The sequence below is a fragment of the Epinephelus lanceolatus genome, chromosome 10 (genome assembly GCF_041903045.1).
Source record: "Epinephelus lanceolatus isolate andai-2023 chromosome 10, ASM4190304v1, whole genome shotgun sequence".
Lineage (NCBI taxonomy): Eukaryota > Metazoa > Chordata > Actinopteri > Perciformes > Serranidae > Epinephelus > Epinephelus lanceolatus.
In genome coordinates this window covers 28,961,307-28,976,211 of record NC_135743.1, presented here as the reverse complement: position 1 = coordinate 28,976,211, position 14,905 = coordinate 28,961,307, and the positions used below count along the sequence as shown (strand labels likewise).

Below are 14,905 nucleotides of genomic sequence, written 5' to 3'. Positions count from 1 at the left end.
ACATTATTGAACCACTGATGTATGCTGTACCTTCTGGATAACAGTGGGGCTCTTTGGCACAGAGAAAAAAAACATCAGGCTTTGATAGATGATACTTGTTAGGATCAGTTGTTGGCTTTGTTCTTCTCATGTGATGTGTTGACAATAAGACAAATGGAGGATATCAGCAGACATATTCCTTAATTACCTGTATTTTTCCCAGGACTCCAGTGCTGTCCATTCTGCTGGCTACATTCACTGTGTTCCCCCAGATATCATACTGTGGCTTCTGGGCTCCAATGACTCCTGCTATCACTGGACCATGGTTAATACCTGTCAAAAGGACACCAAACAACTAGTGAACATTCCAGTAATATCTGTACTATATTTACTCAGTTATATTCTACCATTCTTGTTTTTAATGTAAATGGGAAATAGTACACAGGACATATCAGTATTTGGTACACATTTATAAATTTCAAGCAAAATTACAGTTGATTTATTGTATTTTCCTGTCAATGCATTTTTTAGGTGGTGGATTATGTAGCACCCCACAAGTGTTAATCAGGACACAGCTATATCGGGCACATTATAATGATTAAGTTTCCATTTCTGATGTCATACAAGAACAGTATTAAAATCCATTTTTGATATCACTGATTAATTATTGAGTGCAGCTCCAAAAGGCCTTCAGCAAGAGACCTGCTGCTTTCAGAATAAACAAAGCTTTTCACAAGATTTCATCAGAACATGAGAAGAAGTAGAAGCTAAATGCAGCTGAACTCTTAATCCCCCACACTCTCAGCACCTCTGCTAAGCAGGCTCTGGGGCTTTTCACAGCACTGAGATGACACTGGGCCTCTCTTCACTCTGGCTTCTGAGTCAATTTCCAGATTGCTGGAAATTGTGATCTGCACACACAGGCACACGGCCAGTGGTTTGGTCCAGTCCCAGTGGGTAGCAACTTGTATCCCTCTCTGGTGGAGCGTTTTAGGCCCGCCTGGAAGCAGCGGGTTGTTCAGTCGTGCACAGGCACACTGCTGAGTTAATGGAGCATGCCATGCTGCGATCCTCACAGACAGGTTGAAGGTATCGAACTCCGACTCTTACTGCATGCAGGGAGCTGGGACCTGCCCGCAAGCTTTTCTCTTCAATTCTGCCTCTATGCTTTAGTTGGTCTCTCTGTCTTACTCTGCTGTTGTGTTGCCATGACTATACCCGTGTCTTTCTGCAAAACATGACTTATTTTCTTGTTATGCGTTCTGCTGCTCTAAAAATAGAATGAAATGGCTGCATAAAGGCTATGTGTGCATGCCAGGTTGTAACATGCCAATGGAGCATACAGCTACAGTCAAGTTAATTACTTTAAGGAAACCTCCAGTTGTGTGGTTCTAAACAAAAGAATAAGATATGATTTCTGCCAACACAGGAACAAGTCAGTAAGGGTTGCAGTTCTAATCGAGCAGCAGAGACATTGTTGTACTCTCATATTTCATCTCATATCTGCAGCATTTTGATGTCTGACAGACAAAATATATATTTAAAGCCTTCAACATTTTCCATTCTCAGTCTGTGGTCAGTTACATTGACAGGTGAAATGATGGTCCCATACCACACCCCATCAGTAAAACTGTCTTGCCTCAATATTAATATTGATTATTACTCTGTTATATCATTATAAAGCATGTCACTGTATGCCAAATGACAGATTAGATGAAACTGGACAGTTGGAATATTGTTATCATTAGTTTCCCAGGGAACAAAAGAAAAAAAAAAGGGAATAAAAACTATATTTTTGAGAATTAAAGGGACATTGTGTAACATTTTCAGTTGTTTATTGGCAAAAATTGATGTCTGCATTCATAAATATGTCATCACTGGTGTACTGTTACCTCCACCAATAATCTGACTTATTCTCGTAAAAGGAGAATTTCAGATTTGTTTGTACATTGTGCAGGTAAGTCGTCTGTGGGGTTCCATTACGTTTCGCCATCTTGAGAATACACCCGCCAGCAAGGGACATACAGCACCGCCTTCTGCGTTTTCGTTGAGAGCCAGGCCAGCACTGCGTGACTGAGGAGCCGAAGGAGAGGAGCAAGAGGCGCTTCGCTACTACCCTGGCAAATTTGAAACAAAGTCCCGCTCTTTGAGCATAATGCAGGATCATGCATATGCAGCATCATGGGAGATGGAATCCTTGTCGCCAAGAAAGCACAAAAGGGAATAGAAAAGGCAGCGTGACCGGGGAATTAAAAAAACGAAGGCCCACATCGGGGTAGCCTTTCCCAGGTAGAGAGAGCTGCTGAGGGAGAATGGTAATGCAATCACAGGCCAGTGCCGCTGTTGGCTGTTAGCCGCTGTTAGCGGCCAGTCGCTAACAGCCTCATCCCTCTCCTCGCATCACTGCGCCGCTGTTAGCTGTTAGCCGCTGTTAGCGCTGGCCTGTGATTGTATTACCTTTCTCCTTCAGCAGCTCTCTCCACCTGGGAAAGGCAACCCCAATGCTGACCCTTGTTTTTTTAATTCGCCGGTCACGCTGCCTTTTTGATTCCCTTTTGCACTTTCTTGGTGACGAGGATTCCATCTCCCGTGATGCTGCATAATACATGATCCTGCATTATGCTCAAAGAGTGGGACTTTGTTATGCGGCAGTAGTGCCGCTGGCCACTAACAGCTGTTAGCGGCGCAGTAATGCCAGGAGAGGGATGAGGTGTGTGAGGTTGAGCCACTTGTCAGTTGTCAAAGGACGAGACGTGATTGGTTTGTTTCAATTTACATCCGCCCCAACAGTCCTACGTTGTAAACACAGCCAGCATGGTGAGGAGGGGGTTTGTCAACTTGCGTCGCGTGTGTCTGTGTAGGAGCCTGAATGAATACTCCATGTAGTATCGGATGACATGGTTTCATCAGTGTTATCATAGCTTTTTGGTACACAGCAGCTACAGTTGTTGCAATACGTGTTTGAAACACTGAGGCGCTAGAGTGCGCCATCTGTTTGAATGCAATATATGATTTCAGCGTTAGATGGGAGAAATTCCTACACACTGTGGCTAATGCAATGGTTTGAAATTTGTGATTCAAACTTATTGATCACAAACAGCAGCCAAATTAGGAAGTGGTAATTTGGCACTGGAACAGAAGTAATCTTGTGAATTTTTCCAATCTCAGAAAGTCTAAGGCTACTGGAAGAAAAGCAGAAGGCTATATAAGCTATCCTACACATATGAAGCGGGGGGTCCTCCTCATGGAAAATTTGCACGTCAAACACTTAATTTCCTGCATTCTGCAGACTTTATAGGCACCAGTTTATGGTAAAAATGTCTTTTTATGTGAGGGAAAACAATATTTAGGTAGAAGGAGACAATTATAAAAAAAGGAAAACAACAATGGAATATAATTCAATAAGGCTCTAAAAAATTCTGTATTACCTCCAAATATTTATTCATTAAGTGTTATCGCTGAGTCAGCACACATGTAAGCATTAATTACTCTTCAGTCCTCATTTGGGGTGGAAAACTCTTCAAATGTGAATGTGGCACCAATTCATGCCAATGAAACAGAACTAATTCACAAAATTTCTGCTCATGTTTAAAACTTTCTGCACATTCAGTGAGCTGTGCATAATATTACTGCTTCACTAGTGTATTAGTATCCCTTCAGACCGTCTGACAGACACAGAGCCCCATTTGGGTCCCTCTCTGGAGGAAACAAAATTTAGGGCAGTGGCCAGGCACTGTTTTTCATTGGAGGTGGAAAACTGAAACTATATCAAACAACAAGCAAGAAAGTTGACTGTACAGTCATCATTTTGCTTTGCTAAAAAAAAAAAAAAAAAAAAGAGTTGGGCGCAGCCCCAAACCCTCGTCTGAGTGTGTGTCTCTCTCTGACTATAATACAGTTGCTTGTGGTTTTCCAATGCGCCACACTCAGAAGTAGGATAGCTTTCTTCTTTGATGCACGGTGAAATAATTTATTGTTTTAATGTGCTTGAGGAGCACACCTGGAGCATCGGGGCGTACCGTTACATAGTAAACAATGAAAAGCTGTGCACAAGCCTCATCTTTAGAGGGTAGAGCCTTGTCCCCGTTGAGTAGCCAAGAAACGCAAAGTTAAGCAATTGCTTCAAATAATCTCTTTTTTAAGACGGTAACTGTATTCAGAATACCACAAATTTAAAGTGTAACAAAATACAGTCACTCATATTTTGTATTTTAAATATATTATTTAGTTAAGTACAACCCAACCTCTGACAGTGTGCCAAGTTTTTAGTTGCTTAATAAATGCTGAACTCACTCTCACAGCACTTTGATTTTAAGAACAGCTTTTGTGTGTAACTCACCAACTCTGAGTTTGAAGTCATTGAAGGAGTGTTTGTTAATAACATCCAGCTTCCCCACCAAGGCAAATGCAAACTCTACCATGGTCCCTATGTGCATGTACTGCCTGTCATGCTCCTGGGAAACAGTGAGGAAACGCAACCAGTTAACACATTCAGTTCTAGTTAAATAAAAGTTGGGTTAAGTGACCAAAAAAAAAAAAAAAAAAAAAAAAAAAAAGATTGATCAGGATTTTAAAGTGTGTGTGATGAGCCTACCTGTGATGTGTACTCAGGCCCAGGTGATGCGTTCAGCCCAGTAGCAGCCATGTAAGTACTGCCAATAGTCTTGATCTTTTCCACACCACTGAATTTAGGTTTGGACAGCAGCTACACGCACAGATACAAACACAATGCACACAAAAGCTAAAACAATGAGACATAGTTTATGGCAGAAGTGTCATTTTTAAATGATATGTGTACATCCATATGCATATATAGACCACACTACATTTATGCAGTATACAGATTTCTAAGAAATATCTGAGGTTTTGGGGGGGTTTTCTCCTGTTTGCGTAAGCCTCTCAAAATGTTTAGTTTCCACTTCAGGAAAGTGTGACTTGAGAAACACAGTTCACAGTATCAAATCACATTCTACTAGAAAATCACTGAAACCTACCCTACTCTGTTCATTACAAGCGTTTGTGATGCACATTCAGGGTGCTGTTAAGGTTGCAAGAGTGAGGGTTATTACCTCGTCAAAATCAGCAATGATTTCGTTGAGGAGCCTGAGGCACTCTAATCCCTCTTTGTTGACGTCAGATTCGGTGTAGAACTCTTTAAAGTCTGGGATGGAGGCGAACATGACACACACCAGGTCATAGGACTGGTGGTACAGATCCTGCATGACAAAATACAGACATCAGCACAGACAGCTGCAAAACAATGTTATAAAATTGTTATAAAACTATTAAGCCACAGACTTATTAACATAGATGAAAAACACATAAGATTTGCATGTATTCTGTGTATATTGAAGCTTAGAAATACTTGATATTATTCAGTAAAAACACCGGTGGGACCAGAGAGCAGACAAAACTCAAGTGATAAACCAGACAGATAAAGTAAACAAATCACCCAAATAACAGCGACTCTAAAATCCATTAGACCAGCAGCTTGCTCCTGGATCCTGTTCAAGTGCAGGAAAAGAGTCATTCGCTGACTCTTCATTCAGAGTTTTTGCAGCAGAAGCATCATTCCTATCTAAATTCACATGACCTCCAGGATACCACATCCTCTAAACTTCCTGAGATGTAAAACTTTACTTTTCACAGTTCCCACTGTGAGAAGCACTCAGGAGATGTAACAAGATTCAGGATGATGAATGAGAGTCTCTCAGGCAAGTCAGCAAATTCACCCAGACTGTGTCTCCCAATGCTTTGTCATCTTTATAGGTAATTAATCAAGTGCCAATTCCATTAAAAACATTTTTAATATTTAACTTATTACTACCTGAATTTTAGCACTGAAGATCCGGAAAAGAGCCAGTGACTTAATTTACAGTAGTTTGTACTCACTGTAAAGCACTTTATGTACCTTTTTACAACTTTTATTCTCTGTTGCACTTTCTGGTTGTGGCTGTGTCACATTTTCTTAATAAACTTTTGAATTATACATCACACTCAGTACGTTTACATGGACAGTTTTAATCCACTTTCATTCGTAATGAAAGGCTATTCCGATTAAAAGTGGCCATGTAAACGGTCATTCCAATTTAAAATTAAATCTGATTAAAGGGGGTGGTTTATTCCGTTTGTCATTCCAAATGAAAGAATTTTGTGTGCATGTAAACGCTCATTCCTCTTTAAGTTCATTCTGGTCTTTCTGCGCATGCTCGTTTTCTTGCCCTTCTGGCGCAATAACGTATATAGCGCGCATAGCAACGGGCTGAGATAGAGCAGTCGGACTCGTTGCACTCACCGGTTTCCATACGCCCAAGAACAGTCTTCTATCTCCCTTCTTCGACCTTCTACCTCCCTTCTCCTCCTCAACAGACAAAGCATTAGCAGAACAAGGTTGTTGACGTACTGCTGCTTCAAGAATATAAGCAAAACAAGTCCGTAAAAGGCACTAAGAACGGCGGCACCAAACATCTTGTTATCAGGAGGGAGGACTACAGTGTTTTCTTCCGGTAAACGTAAACACTTAACAATCGTCCCGCCCCCCTATCCAATCAGAAACCTTCCCTGCCCCAAACCTTGCGCAGACCCAAATAAAGGCGATTAAACTGATCTCCCGTGTAAACCCTCATTTGGAATGAATATTTCTCATGTAAAGTACCTGGAAAAACTTTAATTCCGAATGATTTCATTCAGATTTATTTCATTCTGAGTGAGAAGCCATCATGTAACCGTAGCCACTGAAGAGCTCAACATTAAGGAACGACCAGAGCAAGTAAAATGCAATGTCGAGCTAGCATCTTTGTGAAGAGCTGCACATGCACAGTATCAATCAAGCACTCGCAAGAAAACAGCATCGGATATAGATAACATTTACGAACTGAAGCGCATGCAAGCATTTCACTTATCCTGGAAACAGGAATTTAGTTGGTGTTAGATGTGGGAGAAAATCTCACTATGTTTTGTGCAGTGTGAGAGCAAGGCAGATAAAACAGAGCCGTTTCTCATGACAATTAACTTCACTTTGTACAGGTAAGTAAAATTTGACCTTGAGCAAATACATTTCTGACCCACTTGCCCAACCGGCAAAGTGCAACAAAAGAACATTAACCCCAACATTGTCTCACTATAAAAAGAGCGTAACTTTTAATATTAATACCCATCCTGGTTTTTGGGTGCATTCAAATTTAACATAATTAACAGCAAAGAAATCAATTACGTACATATTTTAGATCTATTGTTAGATCTTTGAGGTAAGCTTATTTAATGTCTCATCAGAGCTGTAATGGATCTTGGCATATAGCCACTGGTGCTCCAAGACCTCTGTGCAATCACAATGCCTCCTGCATCCATTTGTCAAAACACAATCTACATGATCCTCCATATCTGTAATGGAAAGAAAACATAATAACTGCCTACCTCATTCTTCCAGTTGCGTGCCAGGAAGTGTTCTGCAACATGTGCAGGCAGGACATTCTCCAACAAAACCCGGTTGAGGTTCTCCATCGTTTCAATCTCCTCGCACTCCTTCTTGAACTTGTTCTTCCACAGAAAGTCTAACCTACAGTAATATTCATTCTGTTACAAGAGGACACAGAGGTGAAGAGACTGAAGGTACAGCTGCACAGCTTGCTTCCATCAAGTCACAGAGAAAATCAGAAACAGCTAAAAAAGGTGGATTCCACCCAGGCTTAAAGACAGAGACGAAAACGTAACACTGAAAACAATATGGGCCACAACTTTGTCACATTTACGACACTCAAACAACTCCCATCGAGACAGACAGAAACACAGCGGTTTATGCAGCTTTGAGTCACAAATGAAAAGCTACAAAACGCATTACTTTACAACCACTACATCCAGAAGACTGTTCCATGAACAGGCAGAGTCATTTCAGGACAGGTGAGGAATGACTTTCTCTAGTGAGAAAATTGTGGGTACAATTTGCAATGTGACATTTCATTTTCTCCTATGTGGGTGAAGTGCTCACAGCTCAGGTGCTCTATGGTGATGGCTCTATTTAAGCCTGTTCCTGAGCAGCACACGATGAACCGATTTCATAAAGAGGATGCAACAACCAAGGAGAAACATGTCTGTGTAATGATCTGATGGAAAAATGATCAAGCAGAGAAAGTGATATGATTCGATATTAGAAATATACTTGTTACAGTCACAGAGAAAAAAAGGGGGGTGGTGCAAAGACAACGTGTGTATGTATACACACTAGAGCAACGTGTGTGAGACTGAGCAGATCTTAATAAATGGCATCAGTTATTTTTGCTGTACAGACGGTTGCTCTAGGGACATGAGTACTTTGTCTTCTGCAAATACGTTTATTATTCACTCACACTCAATCTGCCTAATGTTTCTGTCTAGATGTGAGGCTCTGTATCAAAATCCAGCAGCACTTATTGCAGGAAGTGTATCATCACATTTTCTTAATTTTGTAAGACAGAAGCCTGAAGCACCCACAGAAACAGAAGTTCCCAATGGGAATTCAAAGTCTGTCAATGTAACCAATTTAAATCACACTGAATAATGCAGACAGCACATACGCTGTGTACTGTGATGCCAAACAAGTGTCACTGCGATGCTGGCACACTTGAAAATGTCTAATTTATTTGTGAGTGTAGTGTCAGCTATGCAGTTGCACAGGATGCGTGTAGTTAAAGGTGGTGCTTTTGCTCACACCTGTTTATCCACTCATGTAGTCAGTATGATTTTTCTGGACATGGTTCAGTCCCCACAGGGAGGGAGAAGTGTAGCAGCCATGCTGTTATTTCAGTACACAGTAGAGCTCAGGGGATCAGCTGCATCCAATTTAATGATAAGCTCTGATATAAAACAGAAATATGACTCTGCCCATGTCTTCTCTCACTGACAGAGTGCTGGAACTTCATCCTGCATCCAAGTCTATTCTGAACCATAAAAATAAAGTATGCATGCACATTCACGTGTGGACACACACACGAGTACGTGTCCGACAAAACCGATGGCCGAGGACCAGTAAAAGATTATGTAGAGCAAGGGGCCTTGAGCATGTTTTAGAATATCATCGTTTTCAAAACACGTGACCAGTGAAATGCATTCACTTAAATACATGCGGGTAAGTTGAAATGCATTATGCGATGCACTCAGCTTCTTACCGGTACTTAAATAAATGTCAACGAAGAAAAATTGCGAGGATACAAAAAGAAGACGAGCTCTCTACTTTTGGGGAAACAAATAATACTCCTGGGTGGAAAACAGGGACTGTGGTATATTTTATACAGTGAACATATACAAGGGGCCTTTAAAACAGATCTACTGGTTGGTTGGGCCAGTGGAGAAATAAATGTTACGGTGGAGACTGACACTGCATGTACTACGTATATGGCCTATGTGTAGTGTGTTACTATATGTTACCACTAGCTGAAGAGTAAAAATATAAATATCTGTGTAATCAAAATGTAAAAGAGTCTAATTATGGTTTATTACTGTTACTTTAAATACATGTAGTTCATGTTAGTAGCTAAAACTGCATTTAAGCTCCAGGGGACAGTAATGCCCCAGTTCTGAGTCACTCTCAAGTACAATAAGTACCCTGCAGTGTAGCATAACCCCAAAATAGCCAGACTAAGAAGCACACAACTCTTCAGCATGACCAGTCTCTGCTCACTGCATCTCCTGGTTAGTAAATCTTAAAGTCCACCTGTGTAACTTCAGACTTGCTGATGTAAATCACTGGCCTCGAGTGGTAGAAGGGGGGCCAGATAAACTGGTCTCGTGATGCCTCTATTGCAGTGTGGCACAGCAGCCAAAAGAGCTTTATCGTCTCTACTTGATCTAGTTTATCAGCTGTGCAGAGTAGCTATTTTCCCCCAAGCTCTGAGGTAATAATGGTACATATACAGAGAGATATAAACAGTAGTGTCAGAAGTCCAATTTAGTCTGCATTCACATGAAATATCTTAAGCTAGCTCTGGTGGCACAGAAGAAAAATACCCGCCGATGACCCCACTGACCAATCCCCAGTTGCACTGCTTCTCATGCGGCCAGGCAGTACATCAAACTCAATTGTGTTCACGTGTAGGAAGCCATAAGATCAAGGGATTGTGGAATTCCTCAGCAGGAGGGATGTGACAGGGATGTAAAAGATATAGGATGAGATTCAGTGCAATGCAGTGCGATGGTGATGTAAGAGCAAAGCTGAAAACTAAATTATTTCAGAGCTGTGAAGGTGAAAATGTGCAGAAGACAGATGATAACATCATTGAAACTATTACAGTGTTGACTTACCTGCCTGGCAAGCACAAGCAGAGTGATGAAGAATATAAAGAGGGAGATAGAGCCCATAGTCTTCAGGTCTTTGAGAACCCCTGGTCTTGAAGGGCAGAAAAAAATGAAGAATGTGTTTGTGCACAGACAAAGAGAGAGAAGACAAGAAGAAAGAGTTAAAGATAAGATAAAGGGGGGAAAAGTGACAAAAGTAAAAGTGGAGGGTGAAAAAGTAAAAGACAGAGATGAGAGTAACATTTAATTAGAAATTCAGATTACAATCAGTAGTCTGTGACATGTGTCACATGATTGGTTAGCAGACCATTTCATTCCAAGCTGTCACGCGATTAAGACTGTCACTTCTGCTTTGCTGTGACAAGAGCTTGTTTACTATTTGCATTCCAGTGGGTGAGCTTCCTTGCCAAGGTGCATTCTCAAGGAATGTTTTTCCAGAACCAATAAACAACGAGATAGTGCTCACCTTTTGCAAAGATTCAGCACCATAAATACACCTCAAGACTTTCTGTTTCTACTACCATAACCCTAACATTAGAACACCTGTCTAGGGTCGAATTGTCCAACCGACCAGGCTACAGCTTTTGTGTGTCAATGTATTGTAACTGTGTATACCAACACACACTCAAACTCAAAGCCCCAAACATACTGTATAAGGGGCAATGCCAAAAACAAGATTAAAAATGCTCCTATATCATTTAAATCTACACTGAAACACATTTTTATTCAAAGCAATGAAGTCTGAATTCAAACTCTGAATGTGTGATAAGACTCAAACAGGACTGTTGCATCCTAATTTCTGCAGGAACATTTTGCATATTAATGGACTCTTACTCTTATCTAGGGCAGAGCTCAGCAGACAACTGAGAAAACAGCCTGCAAGTTCTGCACTTGCCTGGTTAATTATCTAATCAATTCTTTACACAGACTGAATGGCAATGACTGAGGACAGACAGTCTCACATGAGGATGAATGATGGAAAACACACAAACAGGAAGCACTAATTAGTTTGGTCTCTGATGAAAACTGTTTGACATATACAGAGTTTTAAAACTATAGAAAAGACCAAAGCTTTTGAATTTGTCATGACAACACTTAACACTTCCCTGTTTTGTATTACTGCTGATCAAAGCTGTGTGAAATGTATTGCCATAGCAGGAGGGATACACATTATTCTATTTCAATCACTTTGGACAAGAAAGTCAAAAACCAAAGAGACAACATCCTTCCTTTGCTGGAAATCAGACAATTTAGATTTGAATTGTTGATGCCATGTAATACTGCCACATTTGTCTCTTGACAATGAATTAGTGATTGACACTGCAGGCTCCAAAAAGTTTTGTTTTGGATATTACATCTAAGAGACTTTTATTTGCAAGGAGGGCTTCCAGGAATTAATCAGAAAATCTAATTTTCCAGTGAGACCATCAAAAATTGTGCCAACTTGCTTTTAAATGCATTATTTATATCTATTTTTTCATTAACAGGAAGAAAAAAGGTCTTTGGGAAAATATCAGAAATGCTCCGTCTTGTCTTAGCCGGCTGGAGGGGCGTGACGCCATCTGTGTTTGATTGACAGCAGGTGGCAGGCTACCAGAGTGTTGCTGTTACACTACAGGGGACTAGAGACAAAGTAAACAAATGTGCACTGCATTTACAGCTACGCTGTCATGCTGTTAAATGTGCTGAGCAGCTAATTAGCTATCTCGTCTGCAAGCTTTTGGTCATTCATTCAAAAAATGAAGAAAAAGGAGAAGACGTGTGTATGTTTCTAAGTTAGATAAGGAGAATTTAACAGAAAAGTTGATGTGAGTAGTTGTTGACCACCGTGATGGGTGTGGTTTTGCAGGAAGCAGCAGTGTACGTTTCAGTGAGCTCTGTGACCATCGCACCCTATGCTCTGAGTGCATGTTAATACTTTAAATGATAATCCGAGTGCAGCTTTGTAAGAATGCGGAGAAAAACTCCCACATAATTTCGGTTTGATAGAAATGAGAAGTTGGGACTAAGAGGTACAGTACGGGCTCATTTTTTTTTTATAAAGCTTAGAAAATAAGGCAAACCACACTGAATAATTCACACATACGATAATAAATGAAGGCATACAGGATATACTGTTCATGTTTTCCAATAATCTGCACATTTGGTCTCACACCAGTATACATGGAAAACTGCCTTGAAAGCCCTTTTGGGGCATCCACTGAAGCAAGATACTACATTGATAACAGGATACAGACCTGCCATCTCAGTAGATTTTGTTGTTGGACATAATTAAAACCATCTTGGGAATAACCACACTATGGTAAAATCTGAATATTATGGATACTGGTTGATAACTTTTACAGTAACTAATGTAGACTTGCATTTTTTGACTCAGTTAGTTCAGCTACACAAACTTTATCAACATTCTGCACAGACTCTGACATGACATTGACATTTCATTGACCTTATAGAAAACAAGTACTCTCCCTTGCCACCAAATCTGTAGGGAAATCACCGACTTGATGCGACGTGATTGGGCTTCACTGCAGAGAGAGTTCAGACTTGCAATGAAATATTTGTTTTTTGATTTAAGCACACTAATTATTTTCACTCTAATTACTAGAATACTATTAGTGATGCAGTACATAGCTGTATATAGTTGGGTCAATTGTGGCACAGTGTCACTTAATAGCATAACATTGTATCACCTCAATTAATATCTATTACCAAATAAATAAGTGGGAGTCTCCTCACTAAATGAATGCAAAACAAGAGCAACAGGTTAACAGAAGTGTGATGTGTAATATGATGAGGTGTAAGTCAATAGTCTTATCTTTATCTCCTTTCATATCTGTTCACATTCCAGACGCAGACAGGAGTACCATCATGAAAGCTAAGCAGTGTACTGCTGTGGACGAGGGCAGAAGCAAAACGTATTTTAAGCCCCTTAAAAAAAAGGGACCACCTAAAACACAAAAAAGAATCAACCATATTAAGAATATTTTTACTGCTTTATCTTGACAGGCTCGCTAAACACAGGAGTTGCTGGTCTACTGCTGCTTCGATCAGTTAGTCTGTTTGTGTTACTGTGTGACTTTGGTGAATCTGAACCAACCCTTTAAATGCCAGAATCGCACAAAAACACAAACAAGGTAAGTGATCAAGGCAGCAGTAACTTGGAGCTCCTGTGTTTAGCCACATTAAATTATTGGGTTTTTTTCCCAATGGAGTTTGGCTTTGAAGAGAATGGCATAACAGCTTCATTTCCCGTTGGACATCGCTGTCTGATGGTAAAGTAAAGCATCAAAAATATACTAAATATGTTTTTCCTCTTGACTGATATTTTTCATATTTTTTATAGATGGGACCTCTTTTTAGGTGGCTAAAATACTATTTGCTGCTGTCCCCACTCACAGCAGTACATTGCTCAGCTTTGAGGCTGTAGTCTTGCCTGCTTCTCCAAACTGGGGGCATGCTGACTGTCATCTGGGTAATACGCTAACTATGGATGCAGAAAACCCTACTTCAAAGGACTCTCCTTTTAAGATGCACCAGGCGATTTGTAGGTTGCTGATGTACACTGCATGTTTTCTCTAGTTTCCAGGGCTTGTGCCTTGAGTAGAAAGTGGCTGAAAGAAAAAATTAGGTTGTGGAGAAAATATTGGCATTGACAGAAGCCAGTGTAAGTGGTGCTGGCACCTACAAAGGATGCCCCCTTGGAGCCTCCATTTGGAGCCTCCATTTGGAGCTATTCTTGACTCGACTAACTGGAAGAAGGCCTTGAGGTAAGACCTTCTTTCTCTGCTCTCCCTTCATATAGTTTTCCATTTCCTAATTTCTCTTCTCAGGCTACCCAAACTTTTTCTCTTCACCCACATTGACTCTGTATACCTTTGTTCGTTGCTCTCTCGAACACTATATGTGCACCTACCTGTCCAGGCTCTCAGTCTTGTACAGAAATCTGCTGTATTCATCCAGTAGAGAGGCATGTGTTTGCAGAATAATGATGTTGTAAACCACCACGGCTGTCAACATGATAATCATCTTCAGCTCGTAGTTTATCCTCAGGAACACAGAGCAAGAGATGAGACCCAGTATGCAACTGTAAATTAAATACTAGACAGACCGAAAAAGAGACAAGAAGACAGACAGATTGGTTGATTTACTAAAGTTATCAAAGATGATAATGAATTTATAGAGAATCATAATGATAATAATAATAATCTTCACTTACAGGAAGGTAGAAAATGTTTTTGCCTGTGAAGGTGATTAGTTGTCCACTGGGGTAAAACAGGGTTTCATTGGATGAATTGTAAACAGGAGCAGGAGTCAACAAATTGTCTTCCAAAAAGAACTAGAAAAGGGAACACAAGGTCAACAGAAATTAAGGGTTTGTCACATCTTTGGTCAGTGCTAAAAAAATCCTTCCATTTAAATCCACTACTGAAAAAAACAAACACACAATTCACATGCAAATGATACTATCCCTGTCTGCTCGTCTTGCACGTCAGTGTGTGAAAAGACAAACTAGTCTACATAATACTTGCAGGAGGAAAATAGAGTTAGATAAGAGGCCAATAGTGACAACCATTCAATAATGTCCTTTAAAGTGAACCTGCAGGATAAGGTGAGGATTGGCTGCCCCATCGAGCAAAGCCAAGTTAATATGGTTCATCCA

At 40.4% G+C, this 14,905-nt stretch overlaps 1 protein-coding gene across 2 annotated transcripts in view; it reads right to left on the bottom strand.

The window, feature by feature from the left end:
• adcy2a (adenylate cyclase 2a) overlaps positions 1-14,905 on the bottom strand; it is an 81,131-nt gene that overhangs the window by 3,125 nt on the left and 63,101 nt on the right. For both annotated transcript variants that reach the window (XM_033640296.2, XM_078171909.1), the window contains 8 exons: positions 14,462-14,581; positions 14,159-14,343; positions 10,252-10,336; positions 7,393-7,551; positions 5,049-5,195; positions 4,574-4,684; positions 4,319-4,433; positions 188-312 (listed from right to left, as the gene is read on the bottom strand). In XM_033640296.2, coding sequence (XP_033496187.1) covers positions 188-312; positions 4,319-4,433; positions 4,574-4,684; positions 5,049-5,195; positions 7,393-7,551; positions 10,252-10,336; positions 14,159-14,343; positions 14,462-14,581 — 1,047 coding nt within the window. The remainder of the gene's footprint in view (positions 1-187; positions 313-4,318; positions 4,434-4,573; positions 4,685-5,048; positions 5,196-7,392; positions 7,552-10,251; positions 10,337-14,158; positions 14,344-14,461; positions 14,582-14,905) is intronic.